The sequence below is a fragment of the Bos grunniens genome, chromosome 7 (assembly GCF_055505025.1).
Source record: "Bos grunniens cultivar Pamir isolate PY7600 chromosome 7, Bosgru_T2T1.0, whole genome shotgun sequence".
Taxonomy (NCBI): Eukaryota; Metazoa; Chordata; class Mammalia; order Artiodactyla; family Bovidae; genus Bos; species Bos grunniens.
The window spans coordinates 59,066,026-59,092,128 of NC_141171.1; the positions used below are offsets into that span (position 1 = coordinate 59,066,026).

Consider the following 26,103-nt stretch of genomic DNA (forward strand, 5'->3'; position numbering starts at 1 on the left):
ATTTTTTGAAAGACTTTTCCAAAAAGGATTTATGAAACTTTTAACTCTGAAATTTCATATGTTTTTAGGGATTAAGTGCTTGTTCTTTGGAGTCAGGTTCAAATCCTTTTTCTGTCATTAAGACTTTGGACTTACATTATCTGAAATTTAGTTCTCTTAATTTGAAATGTTCTTCAGTTATTCTGGATAATAATAATTTTCATATATTTCATTTTTTTTGCATCATTAAAAACTGTAAACATTTTCTGGAAAAATTACTTCTACCAACAAAAACCTTAATGAACTAGGATTTGTGACCCACAGTGGACATATTTATTTTGACTTCTAGAAGCAAAATTGCAAAGTCAGTATGTTCAGAATAAGCTGTGTTTGGTTGAAGCCAGGGCCTGAATTCTAAGCACTCGCTGGGAACTGCTTTGAGCCCTCTGTCCTGGAGGACTTGTGAAACAGAACTGGAAAAGCAGGATTTGGTTGCCCTTGGCTTATTCTGGAGCCGTATAGGTGTGTCCTTAGAAACAAAGCAGACACAGGGAAACAATTACCAGCTAGAAAAGGCTTAAGACCTAGGAAAAACACAAACATTTTTATGTCTCTGTACTATAGAACATGAGATGATTTATTATAATGAAATCAACTATAATATGTATTTGAAAAAACAAGCAACAGCAACAAAAATGAAAATGCAAGATATATGAGGCAAGAATCAGTAACAGGGATGAAGGGAGAAGGCACGTATGTTAAACACTGGGATAAATTGAGTCATCAGTTTTTCTTTGAGTTTCTGGATAGACAGGAAAAATAAATGAAATAGACCAAGTTACATAAATCTTATAACCAGAAATGAGGAAGCAGTCCTTAGGGAAGGCTCATTTTTTCTCTTGCTCTAAATTCTAAAAGAAACATTTCCCATCAGGCTTAATGGTGTAGATACTGAGTGGTGTCTTGCCCATCTGCAGTTTTGCTCATTGGTTACTTAAGGATTTCCTATGAAATTTAGTTTTTCTAGCTCCCTCCTGAGGAAGTTCTGACTCAGCAAGTCAAACATGTCATCTGGTGTGTCGGTTACACTTTTTTCTTAATTAAAAAAATGTAGATAGATATTGAGAATTTGCAAAGTGCTTTGCCATCTTTTACTTCTCTTATAACCTTAGTAAGATTCATCAGATTCTTATTTTAACATAAGAAAGGTGTGTTAAATGTCAAATGACTTAAGACATTGGGAGACTTGAATCCCCATGATTTCAAGTGACGCAGGACACTAGGAGGTGAAATTGTAAGGCTATTAACATAAGGAAATTGTGTCAATGTAATTAAGCAGAGGTTGTGAGGACCTCAGATTAATTAGGTGTCCGACTATTAGAAGATTTGTTTGTGAGAACTTGCCCCTTTCTGCTCATTATCTGAGACTATACGGAAATGCAGCTTATTTGCAAAGCCCTCCTAATGCCCACTCCTTCCTCCGGGTCTTCCTTTTTATATCCTTTCTACAAGGCATATCCACGGCACTTGTACATAGAACTTGACCATTTCCCTGCACAGTCCTGGAGCGCACTGTGCTAGGTGATAGCCCAAACTAGAAACTTCTTAATGATGGGACAGTGTTATTTATCTTGGTAGCATTGACAGAATTTGACACATAGTAGGCATGGGTTAAATGAGCGTTAAAGGACTGTGTAAGAAAGAGGCATATGTTACAGGATAAAGATGGTTTATTTGTATATCTACTTATATAAATATGCATCCTAGAGATGTATAGAACTCAACTAACCAGAGGGGTAGTGTATTATCTCTATGGACACCTCGAGGCATGTCTAAAATCACACAGTTCAGTCACTGTTCTCTGTTCTCCAGTGAGCTCTATTGCTTAGTGGTGGAGCACAGACTATGGACTCAGGCTGCTTGAATTCAGATCACCTTAATTAAGCTCCCTGAGCTTTGGTTTCCCTATTTACAAAATTTTAGAATGACAATACCTATCTTTCATAGAGAATGTTAGAATTAAATTAGGTAACGCATACAGAGCACTTAGCTTAATGCCTAAACCTAAAACTAAGCTAGTTTGTGCTAGTTACTTACATAATTCCTTTTCCAGGTCTAACATTTTTGTATTTATATTTCGATATCCATTCTCAAGAGAGAACTGGATAAGGAACCAGCAGGTATCTCTGAACACAAACCAGACTGTTTTCATATAAATCAGAGAGCTTATTAGTTCTTTCTGCTGGAAATAGTTTCTGTAAATCTTATTCTCATGAGTAACTAACTGCATGATTTCATGGGTCCTTAGACTTTAGTGCATATAAGCTCCTCCTTTCACAGGCAGATCTTGCACAAATCGAGTTCCAAGCAGAGTTGGGACAAGCCCAGCTCTCCTCACTTCAGTGCTTACTTGTTTCACCCCACAATCGTGCTTCTTCCCTTAAGAGAATCTTACTAAGTCTGTGACTTTGAGATAATAAAAATGCATCTATTAAAAATTATTTTAAAAAACAATGCAAGAACAAAGCAAAAACACACACAAAAAAACACACACATTTTTTGCTATGTTCAGTATACTATTTTTTGATTGTAAGTTTTTAAGTTAAAATCACCTGAGAAAGTCACTTTGATGAATGTTCTCCTTGTTTATCACCATGTTCCAAAAATTCTCTTGAATAAAAATAAAGAGAAAACAATGAATTATGATTTAGACTGATCAGGAATGTTAAAAAGATCACTAATTTATACTATTTGAGCAATACTCTTCTTCTCCAGGTTTTCCTGGGTCGTAAAATAATAAGATCTAAGATTTCTACAGTAGTTCATATTTGACAAGCCATGCATGCATAATTCTCTCTTTAATTCTGCCAAGAAATCTATTAGTTTGGTGTCTAGTCTTATATAAACTCTATAAAGATAGATATTTTGATCTATTTGTTTCATAATACATCCCCAATACCAAGAACAATACCTGGCATACAGTATGAATTAATAAATATTTGTTGAATAGGTAAGTGATGATTTTTAATCTTTTTACATATGAAAAGACCTCTGAAGCTCATAGAGATCAAATAACCTGTTTAAATCAAATGGCTGGTAAATTGCAAAGCAGAGTCTAAAACTTAGGTCTCCAGAAGCATGAATTAATGCCAGAGGCTTCTATACTGTTTAAGGATTGGCTGTGGGGTAGCTGTTGAGAAGGTAAAAGAAAAAAATGCGGTCTATGAGGATATTCTTGTCTAGTGGAGAAAACAGATGCATTCAGAGACAAATAATTTAAAACAGTGAGGTAAGAAAAGCCATATGCCTTCATAATGCCTTTGCAGGAATTTGCCTTCCAGCAAAGGCGTTATGAAATCCCAGCATCTGAATATCTGAATTTTCTAATAGTAGGGGTCTGTGACATCTTCACAGAGCTTGTCTTTGTACTGGATTTTACAAAATGATTATAGACTTAGCAGGTGAACAGAGTGGAGCTGGGGTTTGAGGGTGAGGCACTGATGACAGAAAATCATGTGCAAAGATAACTAGAGATTTAAACGAACATTATCTGTTCTGAAACAGAAATAACTTGTCACTGGGTCATCAGGTGTTTGGCTTCAGAAGTGAGAGATTTGACTGAAAGATATATTGGCATCAGGGAAGGCCCTTTAGCATCAGCTGTTGCATTTGCTCTGATTTTGCAGGCAATGGAAGTTCACTGAAAGGGTTTCAAGCATGGCAGAGAGAGAATCAAATTTGTAGCTAGGTAGAAGATGGGTTGGAGTGGGGAGAGACAGAAACAGTGTAAGTAATGATAGATCTAATGAGAAGAGCTCTGGAAAGAGATGATGACGGGCTCAACTAGCCCTACGAGTCACTGGAGTTGAAGAAAAGGAATGGTATAGGAAGAAAAACTTGTTGTTTAGTCAGTAAGTTGTGTCCAACTCTTTGCAACCCCATGGACTATAGCCTACCAGGCTCCTCTGTCCATGGGATTTCCCAGGCAAGAATACTGGATTGGGTTGCCATTTCCTTCTCCAGGGGATCTTCCCGACCCAGGGGTTGAACCTGCATCTCCTGCATTTGCAGGTGAATTCTTTACTGCTGAGCCACCTGGGAAGCCCTAACAAAAACTTAGAAAATTTAGCAACTAGATAGAAGTGGTGATGAACAGGAAGAATCAAAGAAGACCTGAAGTGTCTAGATTCTGAATAGATGGAAATGTGACTTACTGAGATAAGGAAGAAATGAAGAGGAACAGATTTGTAAGTGAGATGATGGGATTGGGTTTAGACCAGGTGAATTTGATGTATTGACGAAAACCTAAATAAGGTTTTTGTAGCAACCCATGAATTGTTACATTCTGTAGCTCAGGGAAAAGAATGCAATAGACATCTGTATTAGGAACACATCAGACTGTAAGTAATATTCCTAATGTGGAAGCTGTGATGTGAAAAATCAGGGAGGCTCTACATTTGGAACCTTGAGTAGCAATGATGTTTAAGGGACAGATGCATGAAAAGTCAAATAGAAAGAATAAGAAAGAAAGGCTTGTGGTAGGGAGAGAACAAGGAAAATGTTGTGTCATGGAAACCTGGGGGTCAGGGTGAAATTCACAAGAATTGGAGGCTTCTCAAAGGGCCAGGGGAATTAAGAATATGGATATTTTTAGATCAGTGGTGACCAGAATGCAGTTCATATAGCTCTTAAGTTTACCCAGAGGGTAAGTGGAGGGAGTGAGCTGGTCTATTCACTGTCCTGAAAGCACATACCCAGCATTTGTTACATGACTGACACGGTATGTAGGCATCAGATACACAGGAGTAAACAAAGCAAAACTTCTATCTTTATGAAGTTCCATCATTCTTGTCATTCTCTCTTCTAATCAAATCTCATCGAGTCCTTTAAGATCCAAAGCACATCTTGCTTTTGCCAGAAACACTCCCCTAAGCATCCTTGCCCAGTGCCAGCTCCTTTCCTTAGACCCTTCACTGTGAGGGTTGACTGACATTTACCTAAACATCTTAGCTATCACCAGATCTGCTCATGTCACCTTATACGATAAGGACTGCAATTTCTTTGAGGAGACTTCTAGACTTATAGTCTAGATTGTTTCCTTCACAAGTCCTCCCCCTACTTTCCTAAGCACACATTAAGTTCTTAGGTATAGTTGTTGAGGGTCTCTTCCCACTCCCCATCCTCTGCCATATTTATGGTATTTTCTTGGACAGAGGGAGGGCAGTTAGATGTGTTGCCTTGAGCAAGGACTGCTGTGTCATTAATGAAGATCCCTCGAGTTTGAGTTAACAGAGAACACAAGTGCTATTTTATAATATATCTAGGGAATTCCCCAGGGAAGGAATAAAAGGGATTATTATTGTTCTGATTCTTTGCACTGCTATTGTTATGATTTATAACAATTTGAATTCAACTGGAGTCTAATCTGTACTTTGTAGATGAATAGTGTTGCTCTTATTCTTTTCCTTGTCAGTTTTTTCCTTGTTTACATGAACAGTCGTGGGAACTCGACAGTTGCAAAAGTAACCATGATAGGAAAAATGAAAACACAAAATAAACACCTTTAAGTTTTAACAGTTTGTTCTTGATTGTATGCAGACTCCTGCCTATTCACCTGATTGTAATGTGTCAATTTAAGCAGATCGGGCATTACAAAATGGCCCCTGATCACTTCTATACAGAAGCGGCCCTTAATCTGTCACTGGTTATAGACTATTTTGAGAATCTTATAAAGTCAGAAGCACTGCCCCTAGAAAATAGAAAGATTCACATCTACACAAAAATGTGAATATAAATTTAAAGGTGATGTGGACCTTTAAGACCCAGCCATGTAGCTCAGAGCATCCAATCAATGGTTAATCAATATTAGAATAACCTGAAAGGTTGTTAAAATGCAAACCTGCAGCTTTGCCCGGGGAAGGTACAACATGGGATGAAGCGGTCCACATTTTGTAAAGTTCTCCAGGAGATTCTTAAGCAGGTAAGTAATGGTCTATACTTTGTCAAACTCTGCTTAGGGTGTTGTGAAGAGAGAATTAGAGAGCAGAGTCTCAGAGAGGTTAGCACCTAGAAATTCAGGAAAAAAAATTAGACCCTGGTGAGCTGAACTGAGGGAGGTTAATGTCAGGAGAATGAAGAACAGGGTGAAGTAGATTTAGAAACCAGAGCTATGTAAATCTACGTAGGCTGTATTAGGAGTTGGGCACAGGAGCTTGGAAGCAGGTTGAAAATCACAGGAAGTTTATGGGCTGTGCAATTTGCCAACAAGGCAGTCTGTCAAGATCAAAGCAAACCCTCCCTTCTAAGAGAGGTTCTCTAGATTGCCTTGGAGGAGAGATAGCTACTGTGTTTGCTAACCCTCCTAAATTACTCAGACTAGAAAATAAAGATAGAACTCCTCATGCCCCTTACTACTGAGCACATCCCTACCCACCACCTTCATCAGAGAATTACTGTGTCTGCATTGGGTAGGTCCTTTATTCCTTTGACTTTACAGATCAGCCAACTGATGCACACAGAGAGGGAGAGTCTAAGTGCAGATCACCCAGTAAGTAGCACCTGTGTCAAGACCAGAACCTAGTTTTCTGCCTGTTGGTCTGATGCTCTTCTTCCCCCCTACTTGGTCATGAAATAAAACATATTTTATGGATCCCCTTGTTTCATAAATTCCTTGGGAATGTTCTCACCCCCAAAGAGTACAAACAGTACATTGGCATGCATGTAATTTTGTTTCTCATTCATTTTAATGCAATGTGATCATTACCAACAGCCAACTGGACAAAAGCAAGGTTTGTCTCAGTGCTTACGTGCTCCTCGTCATGGAGCGGAGGATGAACTCCACCGCATTCTCAATAATGTCTGAGCCCAAAATGTTTAGGAATTTTGGGAACGCTGGCTCTGAATTTTTGCCTGAGTCGTGTGGCTGCTCATCTGGCTTGCCCTCTGGTTTGTCATCTGAAAAACAAAACGGAATCTCAGGGTTGATTCTCAGCAAAAAGATAAGGAAGTTTCTTTCATTGTAAGGAATCCTAGGGCCCTTTATAACACCCCCCCCATTATGTAACCTCATATAATTATATTTAGGGACATCTAATGCCTGCCTATTGTCTTCATGTGCATTATGCCATTTATTCCTAAGCAAACAGACCCACAGATATTGATGCCTTTGGTAGACACAGTTTCTCTTTCTGATGAGAAAACCAAAGCTCACAGAAGTTGTTAGTTGTTCAGAGTGAAAGCAGCTAGTAAACACCAGTGCTGGGACTGAAATACAGGATGCTTGGTTTTAATGTATTTTTCTCATGTAATCCCTGGACCTCTGGAAGTGATAATGAGGAGGATGATATAATAATAGGTAGCATTTGCTGAGCACATAGGACAGGCAATCCTGGGACAGGCAATCTATGTGCACCGTCTCATTTTATTCTCCCAGCAACCCTATGAGGGAGGCAACATTATTATCCCAAGTTAAAGGTAAGGAAATGGAAGTTGAGAGAGGTCTAGAAGGGGACCAGAGTCACAGTGTTGGAGTGGTAGAATCAGAATTCAGCCCCATGTTTGTCTGGTACTAAAACCTGGGTTCTAAAGCACTCTGTGATGAACTGCATAGTCTTGGACAAAAAAAGGTACGAACTAACTACATGTGTGTTATAAGACGGCAAGTATTATGATGACAAGGAGAAATTCTGTCATTTGTATCCCAGCATGTGATAGTTCTGTAAATAATGATTTTACATCTATATGTAATATTAAGTTTGATCAATTTTTTGGACTGTGCAGATTTTAGCTCACTGAACTCAGAATCTGAGAACACTGGGTGACTTGCAGAAGATCTTACAAATAGCAGGAGAAGATGTGATTTTAACTGCTGGTCTCTTACTTTTTAAAAACCAGTTTTAATTGGAGGATAATTGTTTTACAATGTGTTGGTTTCTGCCATTCAGTTCAGCCGCTTAGTCGTGTCCGACTCTTTGCGACGCCATGAATCACAGCACATCAGGGCTCCCTGTCCATCACCAACTCCTGGAGTTTACTCAAACTCATGTCCATCGAGTCAGTGATGCCATCCAGCCATCTCATCCTCTGTCGTCCCCTTCTCCTCCTGCCCCCAATCCCTCCCAGCATCAGGGTCTTTTCCAATGAGTCAACTCTTCGCATCAGGTGGCCAAAGTATTGGAGTTTCAGCTTTAGCATCAGTCCTTCCAATGAACATCCAGGACTGATCTCCTTTAGGATGGACTGGTTAGATCTCCTTGCAGTCCAAGGGACTCTCAAGAGTCTTCAACACCACAGTTCAAAAACATCAATTCTACAGCGCTCAGCTTTCTTCACAGTCCAACTCTCACGCCATACAACAACCTAAATCAGTCATAAGTATACATATATCCCCTCCCTCTTGAACGTTCCTTCCATCCCCCACCGCATCCCACCTCTTTGGATGTCACCACAAAGCACTGGATTGAGCTCCTTGTGTTACATAGCAAGTTCCCATTGGCTATTTATTCTGCATATGGTAATGTATACGCTTCAGTGTCACTCAGTTCACCCCATTGTCTCCCTCCCCGCTGTGTCCACAGGCCTGTTCTCTACCTCTGCATCTCTATTCCTGCCCTGCAAGTAGGCTCATCAGTACCATTTTTCTAGATTCCATTTGTATGTGTTAATGTATGATATTTGTTTTTCTGTTTCTGACTTAGTTTACTGTGGACAACAGGCTCTAGATCTCTTACTTTTGATATTTAATCAAGTGCCTTTTGGAATGAGGCCAAAGATCCAGAAAGTGAAGTTGGTGACATGCAAGGTCCCTTGGTGGGTTTGGCTTTGCTTAGTGGTCTAACAGGTTCGGGGGATTAAAAGCAATGAAGAGCAGCATTTAGAAAGTACGAATGGCCTCCCCTTTGGACCCTGGTGTCAGGATGTAGAACCCTTTATCTTTTGATTTAACTGTAGCCTCACAAGTAGTGCTGGCAGATTTGGTAAACAAAAACACAGATGCCCAGTTAAAACTGAATGTCAGATAAAAAACAATATTTTTTTAGTATAAGAATGACCTGTGAAATATTTAGAACATACATAAACTAAAATAGAAAATTGCTATTTATCTGAAATTCAACTTTAACTGGGAGCCCTGTATTTTATCTGTCAATCTTATCACAAATTTTGACTCAAGAAGTCCCATCCTCTAGACAAAGTACCCCATGACTCTGAATGAAGGAGATGTAACTAGCTTTTGGTGTGGAGGCTATCAATTAGCGAGAAGAGTTGCATTTGTATCATATCCTAAAATAGAGACTCTTAGTAAAAAATATGGCTTTCAATTCTACAAACATTTATTTTTTACTTTGCCACAAAAAAAGATTCAATAGTCTGAGACCTAAAGACAAGATCAATATACCAACCACCAAGTATTTATTCAGCTGTTGGTTTTCACATTCAATAAGAGGTTTTGAGCCTACTATTATGTATATAGCATATGCTGCTAAGAGTTAAGGCAAAAATGGACATATATGGACATGATCCTTACATAAAGGGCAGGGCAACCATGGAGACCAGAATTGCTTTGTTTTCATTACAGGAAGGGGAAGGAAAGAGAAGGCTTATTTGTAATGTGTAGGTACTAGGATGTACATTCATCACTTTCCTGATCTTTATTCAATTCAGTGATAGCATTACAGTTTTATAGAAGAGAAGACAGATGTTCAGAGAAAATAAATGACTCAGCTAAAGTCACACAGAATCTATTTTTTTTTTTTTTCAAATTTCACAGAACACGTTTCTTACATGAAATCCTGCCTTCAAGCAGTTGTTCTCTGGAGACATTTACCAGCTGCAGATGGAAGTTTCTTCCATGAAAAGTGAGTTCTTTTCTCTGGTTCCTATCTGCCTACTTGAATAACAATTTAATTTTATTATTTTTATTGTAACTTAGCAATAGTTACAAGTTTTCAAAATACAAGGAGCCCTGGCTTAGAGTGTGTGTGAAGATCAAATCCTTGGCCCTGCCCTTGGATCATGTATATGAGTTATTACAGTGTGGTGGGTGATGTTTTGAAGTCCTGTATATCTGAGTTTGATTCTTGTCTTCAACAAAAAATTCACCAATGTTTAACTGCTCTGCCTCTCAGTTTCTTCACTGTGTTCTTGTCAAGATGGAAGGATACTTGATGTATCTTTTTATATCATATATATGTGTATATATTACTGGAGTGGGTAGCCATTCCCTTCTCCAGGGGATCATCCCAAACCAGGGATCAAAATGGGTCACTGGCATTGCAGGTAGATTCTTTACCATCTGAGCCACTAGGGAAGCCCAAATAAAAGCTCCCCCATATTATATTTGAAAGGAGAAAATATTCAACTATTGGCTTTGATAATTTTTTTTCTGGTATGTCAAATTTCTTAGTTTTTATTATTTTCCAAAATTTTCAAATTTCTTAATATTTTAGCAGCATTTATTTACATTAATACTTGATTGTGTTTCTTAGTATAATCATAAAATTCTGAAAAACAATAATGCTGATATTTCTACAGTTTTTGTAGCTTATAAAGTGATTACAAAACCATGTTCATTTCACCTGGTGAAGTTGGTAATTATCCTATTCTACAGATGAGGAAACTGAGGTTTAAAGCAGTGAACTGTTTTAACCAGTTTCAGTGTTCATGAGAGACAGACCTGGGACTGGTCTCTAGGATATAAATCTCACTTTTCGCTTTATCACAGTGATTACTTAGGGGTAGATGGACTCAGTGGGCTTCCCAGGTGGCTCGGTGGTAAAGATCTGCCTGCAATGCAGGAGACGTGGGTTCAATTCCTGGGTCAGGAAGATTCCCTGGAGAAGGAAATGGCAACCCATTCCAGTATTCTTGTCTGGGAAATCCCATGGACAGAGGAGCCTGGCAGGCTACAGTCCATGGGGTTGCAAAGAGTCAGACACGCCTTAGTGAGTAAAACCAAAACCAGAGAACCAGATGGACACAGTAATCTCTGAGGCCACCTCTGCCATAGCCCTGTTGGAGTGTCTGCCCACATGTTGTGCCAGTGGACGGTGGGTGACCGAGGTTGTGAGTTCTGCCGAATTATATTTAGAATAGCTCAAAAGGTTCTATTACTAATTAGCACTGTCTGTATTTTCTGACCTGTTATTCTGAATACAGACAGATTAAGGGCTCATTGTCATCTGTAGACCAAAAATTAATTAATGAAACTTCTGCCTGCTGCCTGTGGTCCTCTGTGTGCTTGGAACAGACATGAAAGAAGTAGATGCTTTATAATAGAAAGAATCTAAAGACTTGGGTTTCAGTCCCAGATGTGCCACTTCTGCCTGTGTCAATGCTCAAGTAACTTTCTCTCTGCAAGCCTGGCTTATTTACTTGCAAAAAGGGAAATGATAAAACTGTGCATGTTTACTTAAAAGAATTATGAGAATCAAACGAGATAATACATATCCATAATGGTTAATGTTGGTGTTTATTATGGAACAGTATGTTTTATCTTTAATTTTCATGACAGCTAAATGAGAAACTTAACAACTGATACTCCCTTTTAAGTGTGAGGCCCATAGAGGTTAAATAGTGTTTCTGAGTCATATTTCTGATTAGTGGTGGAGCCAGGCCCAGGAGTCTTATTCTAGACTCTTCACTTTTGAATATTATTAGTTACAGTCATTAAAAAAAACAAAAAACAAATGCCCCCAGCTTTCAAGGAATTTATGGTATAATAGTGTCACTATATCATGTGAGGATATAAGAAAAAAAATCTTTCTAAACTTCATACATTCACTGAGGATGGAGGCTGTAACTGAAGCACACTTGAATAAAAATCCTACTTGCTTTTTGTTAAATCTGCCTCTGTCTCCCAGTCCAGTGCTCTTTCGGCGGTGCCCTAAGTTCCCTTCATTCCTCTGCATGTTCCAGATCAGTGCCACTGACTTCCTCCAGTCATGGCTAACTACTGCGTAAAGCATGAGCTGAGACTTAAAGTACTTACCAGCCTGGCAAGTCAGGATTAAGACAAGCAGTCCCCAGACAATTGTCAGCCGAAGCCCTGAGACAGCCATGTTTGTAGCAGTGGGTATTGATGCAGAGAAATTGTTCCGATGCATCCGAAGTCTTGCTCCATTTATAGGGCATTTATAGCTGACATCATCTGCTATGGAATTTAGGTTGTTGCATAATATATCAGTAGAGCTTGCTTCTGAATCTATACTAATGGGCCCTGCCCTGTCTTTAAAACCAAGAGTTTTACAGGTAGGAAAAGAAAAACCCTCTTGGTATTTTTAATGTGTGTTTTATAAATGACACTGCAATCATTCTTTTGCAGTTATTTCTGTGCCAGGGTTGACAATTAGGTGAGGATCAGGCAGAATTGCTTTCCAGTGCCAAAGAACAAGCAATAAACCGGTTGGCAAGGTGTGCCTACTCTCCTCCCTGTACACTCTGCTTCCTTCCTTGCTCTGAGCTAGTGACCTGTCCCCACCTGGGCTTGCCCATTCACACCCACATGCTGTGCTCATGCCCTTTGTTTTCCTGTATATGTTATCATCCCTATTGTCTCCCTTTGCTGCGTCCCCACTTATTCCTCAAGCTCAGGTTCAAATGCCCCCTCTGCAGAACCTCCATCATGGCCATTGCATCCCACTCCAGATAGTTGCTCCGTCACCAGCCATATATCCTCCTTGACTAGTTATTTGGGAGCTAAGTATTTTAAGAGTTCTCTTCTCCTTTAGCCTATAGATCTCTTAAAGGCAGGGTACTTTATTCACTTTTGAATCCTCAAGGAGTCTAGCATAGTACTTGGCATTAGTCTCGGCTTTCACTTCACTTCCCTGGGAACGTTGTTCTGGTTCTCCAGGGAATGGCTAAGTGTTCTTTTTATGTACCTAATAAGCACCTGCTTAAATATCTCCACAAATTGACTGAAGGCTCCTTGAGGGCAAGTTTATCTTTTTCAGAATTTACATATATATATATCTATTACTCAAGGCCTATAGCAGACATTAAAAAAGAGAAAAAAATTAAATTACAGCACTCATTGAAAGATAGTATTGGGTTTGACATGCTGTTGTGTAAAATATCCTTCCTTTCAGATACAGACATTCAAGAAGATACAATTTGGTTCGAGTCTAGGTGATACTGCTTATTCTGAGGAATGATGTAATAAAACAGTTACCTGGAATAAGGATTTAGGGATGGTCCCTAAACTTACATGTTGACCAAAACTTGTACATTGTGAATGTCAGAGGATCCTTTTAATAAGTGATGAAATTAACCAAGCTACAGAAATGGGCATTTCTGGTGTCACAGGGCCTAGGCTAGGTCCTCTTACTCTCACTTTAGTACTTGAAAGCCATCAAGAAGCTCTGCTTGGATGCTTTCAGGCCTCTCCAACCTATCTTCTGGTTCAGTCTCTCCTATAGAGAGGGTTGTGACCTGGAGATTGTGTTCCTAGTAGGGAGATTTCAGCAAGTTAGATTTATGCCATCAGGGTCACTGCTTAGGACTGAGCATTGTGCTCTCCAAGAGCCTAGTGGGGAAATAACATTCAAACTAGTCCTGCCATGGACCCTGACATGTGCCTATATTTGCAGGCTAACGATTCCTTTTGCTTTGCACAAGCTTCAAGTTCTCAGGGCTTAATCAGCCAAGAGAGTGGTGTGTTTTTCTAATTCACCACAAGGATGCTGTGCAGGCAAGCAAAAGCTCTGGGTATTACAACATAGGGCCTGCTGGCTTATCAAGGATATATTAGCTAAATGGGGCATGGAGATAAGTCTGCATACTCCATGTAGTGGCTCATTTAATGAAGAATGAATAGCTCTTGGTAGTCGGGTGTCAAAGAAATAGCACCATCCTCGGGATCAGAATAGTGCTTCTTCTCTCTCATTTTTATTATTTTTTAAAAATTCATTTCTGTTGGAGTATAGTTGATTTAGTGTTGTGTTAGTTTCTACTATATAGCAAAGCGAATCAATCATACACATACATATCCACTCTTTTTTAGATTCTCTTACTGTTGTGTGGCACTGCAGTGGCAGCTGCACGGCACTGGAGCAACTGTGAGGATATAAGCCTGTCCAAGGGCAAAGATGCCCCAGCAAGACGGTGGGCACTGGAGCAGTGGCTGCGTGGTGCTGGAGCAGTGGCTGTGTGGCACTGGAGCGGCTGTGAGGAGATACCCCACGTCCAAGGGCAAAGGAGAAGCCCCAACAAGAAGGTAGGAGGGGCAAAATAGTGTTTAGAATCAAACCCATACCTACCAGAGATGCTCAGAGGGCTCAAACAAATCCGTGTGCACCAGGATCCAGAGACCCCATGGAGGCTGAGACAGAACTGTGTTTGAGTGTCTCCTGCAGAGGTACAGGTTGGCAGTGGACTGTGGCAGGGGCAGGGGCTCTGGGTGCAGCAGACCTGGGTATAGCATAAGCCCTCTTAGGGGAGGTCGCCATTAACCCCACCATAGAGCTGACAGAACTTACACAGGACTGCAGAAACATACTCTTGGAGGGCACAGACAGAACCATGTGTGCACCAGGACCCAGGAGAAAGGAGCGGTGACCCCACAAGACACTGACCCAGACTTGCCCAGAAATGTCCAGGAGTCTCTGGTGGAGGCGTGGGTCGGTGGTGGCCTGCTGCAGGGCCGTGAAAGGTTGTTGCTGAACCATGAAAGACGCTGGGATTCTTGGCCTCTGGAGGAGAAGAGTTCAATCTGGAGCCAGAGAAGAGGCGTGATCGTTCAGAGCTTTTGTGTAATAGAGTTTTATTAAAGTATAAAAGGGATAGAGAAAGCTTCTGACATAGACATCAGAAGGGGGCAGAAAGAGTATCTGCCGGAGTCCAGCTCCAGCAGCCAGGGATTCAACCTGAGGAGGTGAGTGGTGTCGGCGAGAGAGAAACTGAGGCAGCCTCTCAGTTTTCTTGGACTGACTGTTTATTTCAAGCTTATGATTCTCTTTTATACTTTTACAAAAGCATTAGGTCAGAGGTTTGGTATTTTTAGTTCCCATTGACCCAGATTTATTTTTCTCCAGAAATCATTGTTGCCCCTCAAAAGGAGCTCCTTCCTCAGCGATACTCTTATCTACTTTTTCTCATGTGTCCTTGTGAATACACTGTAACTCATGCTAATGTCTGGGCTGCATACCACATTCCTCAGTTTATTTCTTATCTTTCTAAGTTCTGTTTGCCCCTAGTATCCTAAGCTCACTATTTCTTAGAAAGGGCTTCTACCTAACAGTATCTCTAAAGTCCCTAATTTCTATAAGCTATAGTAGAATATGCTAACATTACAGCAATCCTTATATCTTTAGCTTCTAACTATTTTAATTATTCCTAAGCCCTAAATTCAGCAAACTCCGTTGCCATAAACACTTTTCTCACAAATGGGCTTCGGATAGCAATCCCTCCCATGCCCTCAAGCTGCAGCCTATGTGCTCACCCTGGAACATTTTTTTATAAAAGTCCTTGAACAAATGTCAGTGATTAACTTTATAAATTACTCTTTGAGCACAGCTGCAGAAGGCTTTATGCCTTCTTATGCTCCTCTCAAAAACAATAAGCACCTTAATATTCTCTTCAGTCAACTCAGCCGAGGAAAGGGAAAAACAAGTCAGAATCACAAAGCCTAACTCCTTCATTTTGGGTCCGTGCCTACGGAACAAAGGGAGGGGGTTTAGGGCCGTGCCTCCATTTTGTCAGTAATGCCTAATGCGGCTCTCGACAAGTACCCCCTTACTAGTGTAAACAATGGTGTTATATACCTTTTATTTACTTATTTATTTTAAATTTTATTTTATTTTTAAACTTTACAATATTGTATTAGTTTTGCCAAATATCAAAATGAATCCGCCACAGGTATACCAGCGTTCCCCATCCTGAACCCTTCACCCTCCTCCCTCCCCTCCCCTCCCTCTGGGTCGTCCCAGTGCACCAGCCTCAAGCATCCAGTATCGTGCATTGAACCTGGACTGGCGACTCGTTTCATACATGATATTATACATGTTTCAATGCTATTTTCCCAAATCTCCCCACCCTCTCCCTCTCCCACAGAGTCCATAAGACTGATCTATACATCGATGTCTCTTTTGCTGTCTCGTACACAGGGTTATTGTTTCCATCTTTCTAAATTCCATATATATGCATTAGTATACTGTATTGGTGTTTTTCTTTCTGGCTTACTTCACTCTGTATAATAGGTTCTAGTTTCATCCATCTCATTAGAACTGATTCAAATGTATTCTTTTTAATGGCTGAGTAATACTCCATTGTGTATATGTACCACAGCTTTCTTATCCATTCATCTGCTGATGGACATCTAGGTTGCTTCCATGTCCTGGCTATTATAAACAGTGCTGCGATGAACATTGGGGTACATGTGTCTCTTTCCCTTCTGGTTTCCTCAGTGTGTATGCCCAGCAGTGGGATTGCTGGATCATAAGGCAGTTCTATTTCCAGTTTTTTAAGGAATCTCCACACTATTCTCCATAGTGGCTGTACTAGTTTGCATTCCCACCAACAGTGTAAGAGGGTTCCCTTTTCTCCACACCCTCTCCAGCATTTATTGCTTGTAGACTTATGGATTGCAGCCATTCTGACTGGCGTGAAATGGTACCTCATAGTGGTTTTGATTTGCATTTCTCTGATAATGAGTGATGTTGAGCATCTTTTCATGTGTTTGTTAGCCATCTGTATGTCTTCTTTGGAGAAATGTCTATTTAGTTCTTTGGCCCATTTTTTGATTGGGTCATTTATTTTTCTGGAGTTGAGCTGCAGGAGTTGCTTGTATATTTTTGAGATTAGTTGTTTGTCAGTTGCTTCATTTGCTATTATTTTCTCCCATTCTGAAGGCTGCCTTTTCACCTTGCTAATAGTTTCCTTTGTTGTGCAGAAGCTTTTAAGTTTAATTAGGTCCCATTTGTTTATTTTTGCTTTTATTTCCAATATTCTGGGAGGTGGGTCATAGAGGATCCTGCTGTGATGTATGTCGGAGAGTGTTTTGCCTATGTTCTCCTCTAGGAGTTTTATAGTTTCTGGTCTTACTTTGAGATCTTTAATCCATTTTGAGTTTATTTTTGTGCATGGTGTTAGAAAGTGTTCTAGTTTCATTCTTTTACAAGTGGTTGACCAGTTTTCCCAGCACCACTTGTTAAAGAGGTTGTCTTTAATCCATTGTATATTCTTGCCTCCTTTGTCAAAGATAAGGTGTCCACATGTGTGTGGATTTATCTCTGGGCTTTCTATTTTGTTCCATTGATCAATATTTCTGTCTTTGTGCCAGTACCATACTGTCTTGATAACTGTGGCTTTGTAATAGAGCCTGAAGTCAGGCAGGTTGATTCCTCCAGTTCCATTCTTCTTTCTCAAGATAGCTTTGGCTATTCGAGGTTTTTTGTATTTCCATACAAATTGTGAAATTATTTGTTCTAGCTCTGTGAAGAATACCGTTGGTAGCTTGATAGGGATTGCATTGAATCTATAAATTGCTTTGGGTAGTATACTCATTTTCACTATATTGATTCTTCCAATCCATGAACATGGTATATTTCTCCATCTATTAGTGTCCTCTTTGATTTCTTTCACCAGTGTTTTATAGTTTTCTATATATAGGTCTTTGGTTTCTTTAGGTAGATATATTCCTAAGTATTTTATTTTTTCCATTGCAATGGTGAATGGAATTGTTTCCTTAATTTCTATTTCAGTTTTCTCGTTATTAGTGTATAGGAATGCAAGGGATTTCTGTGTGTTGATTTTATATCCTGCAACTTTACTATAATCATTGATTAGTTCTAGTAATTTTCTGGTGGAGTCTTTAGGGTTTTCTATGTAAAGGATCATGTCATCTGCAAACAGTGAGAGTTTTACTTCTTCTTTTCCAATTTGGATTCCTTTTATTTCTTTTTCTGCTCTGATTGCTGTGGCCAAAACTTCCAAAACTATGTTGAATAGTAACGGTGAAAGTGGGCACCCTTGTCTTGTTCCTGACTTTAGAGGAAATGCTTTCAACTTTTCACCATTGAGGATAATGTTTGCTGTGGGTTTGTCATATATAGCTTTTATTATGTTGAGGTATGTTCCTTCTATTCCTGCTTTCTGGAGAGTTCTTATCATAAATGGATGTTGAATTTTGTCAAAGGCTTTCTCTGCATCTATTGAGATAATCATATGGTTTTTGTTTTTCAATTTGTCAATGTGGTGTATAACATTGATTGATTTGTGGATATTGAAGAATCCTTGCATCCCTGGGATAAAGCCCACTTGGTCATGGTGTATGATCTTTTTAATGTGTTGTTGGATTCTGATTGCTAGAATTTTGTTAAGGATTTTTGCATCTGAATCAAAAGCATATCTCAAGTTTGTGAAAATTTTACCAGACCCACTCCCACAGTTTACATTTTAGGATAACAAGATTAGAATTTCACAATAGAAAGATCCTACCAGACCCACTCCCATAATATACATTCCAAGATATCAGGATTAGTCATAAGGTTTTCAGGAAGGAGAAACTGTCCTATAGCAGGATACATTGTTCTTGTATAATCCCTAGTACAGAGTTTAAACTGAGTTGTGTAATTGACTAAGACTAAGGCTGGATGGCATCACCAACTTGATGGATGTGAGTTTGAGTGAATTCCGGGAGTTGGTGATGGACAGGGAGGCCTGGCGTGCTGCAGTTCATGGGGTCGCAAAGAGTCGGACACGGCTGAGCGACTGAAATGAACTGAACTGAACTGAAGGAATGTAGAGGAAAAAAAAAAGTTTGTTCTTTTCTCCTCCTTGAGAATTCCAGACCCCTATCTCCACTTTGAGAGCCCCAGCCCCCTCTCCCCTTGGGGACCCTGGACTTCTTATCAATCTACCTAGGAATTGACTCTCTCAGTTGGGGACACTAAGTGTGGCAGTGCGTGCATGGGACCTTTTGAAGGAGGTCACCACTATCTTCATTACCTCCACCAGAGTTTAGCCCCAACTATGGGAGGGAGGGAACACAGCTCCACTCATCCACAGAAAATTGGATTAAAAATTTACTGAGCATAGTCCTGCCCAACAGAACAAGACCCAGTTTCCCCCTCAGTCAGTCTCTCCCATCAGGAAGCTTCTGTAAGTCTCTTATCCTTCTTCATCAGAGGGCAGACAGACTGAAAACCACAATCACAGAAAACTAAGAGTAGGGCCACCCTAGACAGATGGGTCATGGTGGAGCGTTCTGACAAAACATGGTCCACTGGAGAAGAGAATGGCAAATCACTTCAGTATTTTTGCCTTGAGAGCCCCATGAACAGTATGAAAGGGCAAAAAGATAGGACTCTGAAAGATGAACTCCCCAGGTTGGTAGATGCCCAATATGCTACTGGAGATCAGTGGAGAAATAACTCCAGAAAGAATGAAGAGACAAGCCAAAGCAAAAACAATACCCAGTTGTGGATGTGACTGGTGATGGAAGTAAAGTCTAATGCTGTATTGCATAGGAACCTGGGATGTTAGGTCCATGAATCAAGGCAAATTGGAAGTGGTCAAACAGGAGATGGCAAGAGTGAACGCTGACATTTTAGGAATCAGTGAACTAAAATGGACTGGAATGGGTGATTTTAACTCAGATGACCTTTATATCTACTACTGTGGGCAAGAATCCCTTAGAGGAAATGAAGTGGTCATCGTGGTCAACAAGAGAGTCCAAAATGCAGTATTGGATGCAATCTCAAAAATGACAGAATGATCTCTGTTCATTTCTAAGGCAAACCATTCAATATCACAGTAATCTAAGTCTATGCCCTGACCAGTAATGCTGAAGAAGCTGGAGTTGAACATTTCTATGAAGACTTACAAGACCTTCTAGAACTAACACCCCAAAAAGATGTCCTTTTCATTATAGGGGACTAGAATGCAAAAGTAGGAAGTCAAGAGATACCTGGAGTAACAGGCAAATTTGGCCTTGGAATACGGAATGAAGCAGGGCAAAGACTAATAGAGTTTTGCCAAGAGAGCGCACTGGTCATAACAAACACCCTCTTCCAACAACACAAGAGAAGACTCTACACATGGACATCACCAGATGGTCAACACCGAAAAAAGATTCATTATATTCTTTGCAGCCAAAGGTGGAGAAGCTCTATACAGTCAGCAAAAACAAGACTGGGAGCTGACTGTGGCTCAGATCATCAACTCCTTATTGCCAAATTCAGACTTAAATGAAAGAAAGTAGGGAAAACCACTCAACCATTCAGGTATGACCTAAATCAAATCCCTTATGATTATACAGTGGAAGTGACAAATAGATTCAAGGGATTAGATCTGATAGACAGAGTGCCTGAAGAACTATGGACGGAGGTTTGTGACATTGTACAGGAGGCAGTGATCAAAACCATCCCCACGAAGAAGAAATGCAAATAGGACAATGCTTGTCTGAGGAGGTCTTACAAATAGCTGAGAAAAAAAGAGAAACAAAAGGCAAAGGAGAAAAGGAAAGATATACCTATCTGAATGAAGAGTTCCAAAAAATAGCAAGGAGAGATAAGAAAGCCTTCCTCAATGATCAGTGCAAAGAAATAGAGGAAAACAACAGAATGGGAAAGACTAGGGATCTCTTGAAGAAAATTAGAGATACCAAGGCAACATTTCGTGCAAAGATGGGCACAATAAAGGACAGAAATGGTACGGACCTAAGAGAAGCAGAAAATATTAAGAAGAGGTGGCAAGAATACACAGAAGAAGTATACATAATCTTCATGACTGAGATCTTCATGACCCAGATAATCACGATAGTGTGATTGCTCACCTAGAACCAGACATCCTGGAATGCAAAGTCAAGTGGGCCTTAGGAAGCATCACTATGAACAAAGCTAGTGGAGGTGATGGAATTCCAGCTGAGCTATTTCAAATCCTAAAAGATGATGCCATGAAAAGTGCTGCATTCAGTATGCCAGCAAATTTAGAAAACTCAGCAGTGGCCACAGGACTGGAAAAGGTCAGCTTTCATTCCAATCCCAAAGAAATGCAATGCCAAAGAATGCTCAAACTACCACACAGTTGTACTCGTCTCACATGCTAGCAAAGTAATGCTCAAAATTCTCCAAGCCAGGCTCCAACAGTATGTGAACTGTGAACTTCCAGATGTTCAAGGTGGATTTAGAAAAGGCAGAGGAACCAGAGATCAAATTGCCAACATCTGTTGGATCGTCAAAAAAAAACAAGAGAGTTCCAGAAAAACATCTGCTTTACTGACTATGCCAAAGGCTTTGACTGTTTGATCACAACAAACTGAAAAATTGTTAAAGAGATGGGAATTCCAGACCACCTGACCTGCCTCTTGAGAAATCTGTATGCAGGTCAAGAAGCAACAGTTAGAACTGGACATGGAACGACAGACTGGTTCCAAATTGGGAAATGAGTACTTCAAGGCTGTATATTGTCACCCTGCCTATTTAACTTGTATGCAGAGCACATCATGTCAAATGCCAGGCTGGATGAAGCACAAGCTGGAATCAAGATTTCCGGGAGAAATATCAATAACCTCAGATATGCAGAGACACCACCCTTATGGCAGAAAGCAAAGAAGAACTAAAAAGCCTCTTTAGGAAAGTAAAAGAGGAGACTGAGAAAGTTGGCTTAAAACTCAACATTCAGAAAACTAAGATCATGACATCTGGTCCCATCAGTTCATGGAAAATAGATCGGGAAAACAATGGAAAAGGAGACAGAATTTATTTTGGGGGGCTCCAGAATTACTGCAGCCATGAAATTAAAAGATGCTTGCTCCGTGGAAGAAAAGTTATGACCAACCTAGACAGCTTATTAAAGAGCAAAGACATTACTTTGACAACAAGTGTTGGTCTAGTCAAAGCTAAGGTTTTCCAGTAGTCATGTATGGGTGTGAGAGTTGGACTATAAAGAAAGCTGAGTGCTGAAGAATTGATGCTTTTGAACTGTGGTGTTGGAGAAGACTCTTGAGAGTCCCTTGGACTGCAAGGAGATCCAACCAGTCCACCCTAAAGGAAGTCAGTCCTGAATATTCATTGGAAGGACTGATGCTGAAACTGAAACTCCAATACTTTGGCCACCTGATGTGAAGAACTGACTCATTTAAAAAGACAGTTGCTTGGAAAGATTGAAGGCTGGAAGGTAAGGGGATGACGCAGGATGAGATGGTTGGATGGCATCACCGACTCAATGGACATGAGTTTGAGTAAACTCTGGGAGTTGCGATGGACAAGGAGGCCTTGTGTGCTGCAGTCCATGGGGTCGCAAAAAGTTGGACACGACTAGTGACTGAACTTAACTAAACCATATAGGTTATTACAGAGTACTGATTAGGGTTCCCTGTGCTATACAGTAGGTTTCTGTGCTTAGTTCCTGAGCTGCTTAGGAACTGCTGCTCACTCAGTCATATCTGCCTCTTTCTGACCCTATGGGCTGTAGCCCACCAGACTTCTCTGTCCACAGGTATTCTCCAGGAAAGAATACTAGAGTGGGTAGCCTATCCTGTCTTGAAGATATCTTCCAGAGCCAGGAGTCAAACAGGCCTCCTGCATTGCAGGCAGATTCTTTACCAGCTGAGCTACCAGGAAAGCCCACAGTAGGTTCTTAACTAGTTATTCATTTTATATATAGTAGTGTGTGTATATCATTCCCAATCTCCTAATTTATCCCTCCACCCTTTCCCTCCTTGGTAACCATACATTTGTTTTCATCATCTTGGACTCTCTTTTGTAAATAAGTTCATTTGTATCGTTTTTATTAGATTCTATATGTGACACCACATATTTGTCTTTCTCTGTTTGACATACTTCACTCATTATGACAGTTTCTAGGTACATCCATGTTACTGCTAATGGCATGATTTCATTCTTTTTAATGGCTTAGTAGTACTCCATTGCATATATATACCACATCTTTATCCATCCTCTGTTGATGATCATTTAGCCTGCTTCCATGTCTTGTCTATTGTGAACCAATGCTTTGATGAACATTGGGGTGCATGTAACTTTTTGATTTATGATTTTCTCCAGAATTATGCCCAAGAGTAGGATTTCCAGATGATATGGTAGCTCTATTTATAGTTTCCTTATAGTGCTTATACCAGTTTACATTCTCACCAATAGTGCAGGAGGATTCCCTTTTTCAGACCCACTCTAGTATTTATTGTTTGTAGATTTTTTTTGTATATTTTGATTTGTGTGAGGTGATACCTCATTGTAGTTTTGATTTGCCTTTCTCTGATAATTAATGATACTGAGCATCTTTTCATGTACTTTTTAACCATCTGTATGTCTTCTTTAGAGAAATGTCTTTCCGTCTTCCACCCATTTTTTTGATTTTTTTTTTTAATACAAAAAACCGCATGAGCTTTTTGTATATTTTGAAGACTAATCCTTTGTCTGTTGCTTCATTTGCAAATATTTTCTCCTACTCTTTGTCTTTTCATTTTTATGGTTTCCTTTGCTGTGCAAAAGCTTATAAATTTAATTAGGTCCCATTTGTTTATATTTGTTTTTATTTTTATTACTTTAGGAGGCAGATCAAAAAAGATCTTGCTGTGATTTATGTCAGTGAGAATAGTTGCCTTTTATTCCTTGCAGCACCCCTGATTGAATACTCTCCAGGCCTGACACTGTTTTCTCTGCTGTGTTCTAATCACTTCTCTTCTTTTAGTTGATTCATTTTAGCTTCAGATTTCAACTAAAATGTCTTTTCTTTTTGGTGAAAACTTTCATGATCCTCTAATTCAACTCATATTGCTCTATTACAATCTTTTCATTTATTTATTTTAAAATTTATTTATTTTAATTGGAGGCTAATTACTTTAAAATATTGTAGTGGTTTCTGCCATACATTGACATGAATCAGCCATGGGTTTACATGTGTTCCCCATCCTGAACTCCCCTCCCACCTCCCTCCCCATTGAATACATTTCAGTCAGTTCTAATGACGTGGGTGAAACTGGAGCCTATTATACAGAATGAAGTAAGCCACAAAGAAAAACACCAATGCAGTATACTAACACATATATATGGAATTTAGAAAGATGGTAACAATAACCCTGTATGTGAGACACCAAAAGAGACACAGATGTACAGAACAGTCTTTTGGAGTCTGTGGGAGAGGGAGAGTGTGGGATGATCTGACAGAATAGCATTGAAACGTGTATATTATCATATGTGAAACAGATCATCATTCCAGGTTTGATGTATTACAATCTTTTATACACTCTATATTCTTCCTTCTTAGCACTTAAGTATTAATTTTTGTTTATTTTAATGCCTCTCTTTTAAGAAATGCTAAAATCTGTTCTATGTTGTTCACTAAGACAGCACTGTTTTCTAGGATAGTGCCTTAGGTATAAGAGAACCAGCAATATGTTCTAAATACATGAGTTAATAGTTTTCAGAAGAGAAGCATGGACTCATGTAATAGTTCTATCAGTTATTATCTGTGGGACTATGGCAAGTGATGGACGCCACTCAAGTCTCAGATTATTCATCTGTAAAATTGAGTCATAATTTCCTGCCTGTTTATCTGTACTATCTTAAGGAATTAACCTGATAAACTGTAAAGAACCTTTAATATGTGCCATATATAAAGCATTTAAGAAGTTGTGACTTACCCTCCACTGGCATAAGCAAATGAATCCGACTTTATGTAGAGGGGAAACAAATTATGAAAGACAGTTTCACCCAAGCTGGGAAGAGGAAATGGGGACCTTCTTTCAGAATGCTGTTCTAGTTCAGCAAGAAGATAGGAAAATACAAGGAACATGGCATTCTTAGTTCTTGTGAACATTTCCATGCATAACTGAAAGTCATCACAGTTCTTTCTTCAGGTAATACTTGTAGTCTGCTTTGGAAATCTCATAGAGAGATCTTGATGTGTGTGTTAGTGACTAAAGGCATGAGTTTTTGGATCAGACAACTGAGTTAGAGTTTCAGATTGCCACTTACAAGCTGTGTGTCTATGTGATCTTTAGGAATAGTTCCTAATTTCTTTACGCCTTGGATTCAGTGTCTAAAAAGAGGAATAATGATATCTCTCAGGATTGTTATGAAGATTGAATGAAAAACACACATGGGAACAGCACAGTATCTTATATATATTAAGTGAAAAATAAATGGTAAACCTGTTTTCCTATCCTGTTCTACCTTGGATTGTCCCAGAGGAGGGTGTGACTGCCATATAAGCAGCATTGGCAATAATAGTAATAATAAAACAACAAAAACAATAGTAATAGACTAATGTTAACTCTGGACAGGTATCAAACTAGATGAACTATATTGACAAAGCAATTGAGATTCTGCCATTATTATCCTGATTTTATATAAGGAATCTCAAGTTTGGGGAAGTTCAGTAATTTGCCTCGCATTACAAATCGTGCGTGTGCCAGAGCAAGGAACTGAACTCAAGGACATGATTTTGAAATTTGTGTTCTTTTTTAAACTTAATTTTTATTGGAGTATAGTTGATTTACAGTGTGTTAGTTTCTGCTGTACAGCAGTGAGTCAGTTATGCATATACACATATCTGCTCTGTTTTAGATTTTTCACATATAGGTCTTTACAGGGTATTGAGTAGAGTTCCCTGTCAAAGTTTGTGCTCTTAACTATTACATTATTTGCAATGACACACGCTCAGTGCTGTAACTGATGAAAAGCCTGAGTCAAGCAAGGAGCCCTGCAGTCACCAGCCTGTTTGTGTAGATTTGTCTGTTTTCCCCCAGTAAATTCCAGACTGCATGTTGACCTGAATCATTCACCTCTGATTAGCTCAGGTTGATGTATGAACAATTAGGTGTACAGAGTACCTCTAAATCCTTGGCAGAAAGTGAACTAGAGATAGGGCTTCAGAATTAAATACAGGTTACATCATTAAATTTGAGTTTCAGAGAACTAGTGAGAAATTTCTATAAGTATATCCCAAATATTTCACAGAACATACTTCACTAAAAGAAATGTTCTTGGTTATCTGAAAAATAAATTTAACTGGGCATACTAAAGTTTTGTTTGCTAAAACTTACAATGCTATCTGGAAAGGCCCTCATCAGTGTTTTCTTACATTAAATCTCAGATCAGAGAGTAAAGGACAGGATGGAGGGGGAATCAAAGAAAAGATTAAAAGATAGTACGTGAGATGTTAAAATCA

At 39.5% G+C, this 26,103-nt stretch overlaps 1 protein-coding gene across 2 annotated transcripts; it reads right to left on the minus strand.

The window, feature by feature from the left end:
- Nucleotides 1-279: 279 nt before the first annotated feature.
- On the minus strand, nucleotides 280-12,123 carry C7H5orf46 (chromosome 7 C5orf46 homolog). Of its 2 annotated transcripts, none has more exons than XM_086412274.1 (4): nucleotides 11,966-12,123; nucleotides 6,786-6,933; nucleotides 2,592-2,649; nucleotides 280-508 (listed from the first exon to the last, which is right to left on the minus strand). In XM_086412274.1, the coding sequence occupies exons 1-3, from the start codon at nucleotides 12,078-12,080 to the stop codon at nucleotides 2,601-2,603; spliced, it is 312 nt and encodes a 103-aa protein (XP_086268400.1). In that variant the 5' UTR covers nucleotides 12,081-12,123; the 3' UTR covers nucleotides 280-508; nucleotides 2,592-2,600. The 2 variants fall into 2 exon arrangements, with proteins under 2 accessions (XP_086268400.1, XP_086268401.1); XM_086412275.1 differs by lacking the exon at nucleotides 280-508 and adding an exon at nucleotides 715-781.
- Between the last annotated feature and the right edge of the window lie 13,980 nt (nucleotides 12,124-26,103).

What these genes read in the sequence shown, in the direction of transcription:
- C7H5orf46 (XM_086412274.1), bottom strand. Translation starts at nt 12,080, where the DNA reads ATGCATCGGAACAATTTCTCTGCATCAATACCCACTGCTACAAACATG. An exon ending in AATCCTGACTTGCCAGGCTG is followed by an intron (nt 6,934 to 11,965) that starts GTAAGTACTTTA and finishes TTTGTTTTTCAG; the next exon opens with ATGACAAACCAGAGGGCAAG. An exon ending in CGCTCCATGACGAGGAGCAC is followed by an intron (nt 2,650 to 6,785) that starts GTAAGCACTGAG and finishes TTTTTATTCAAG; the next exon opens with AGAATTTTTGGAACATGGTG.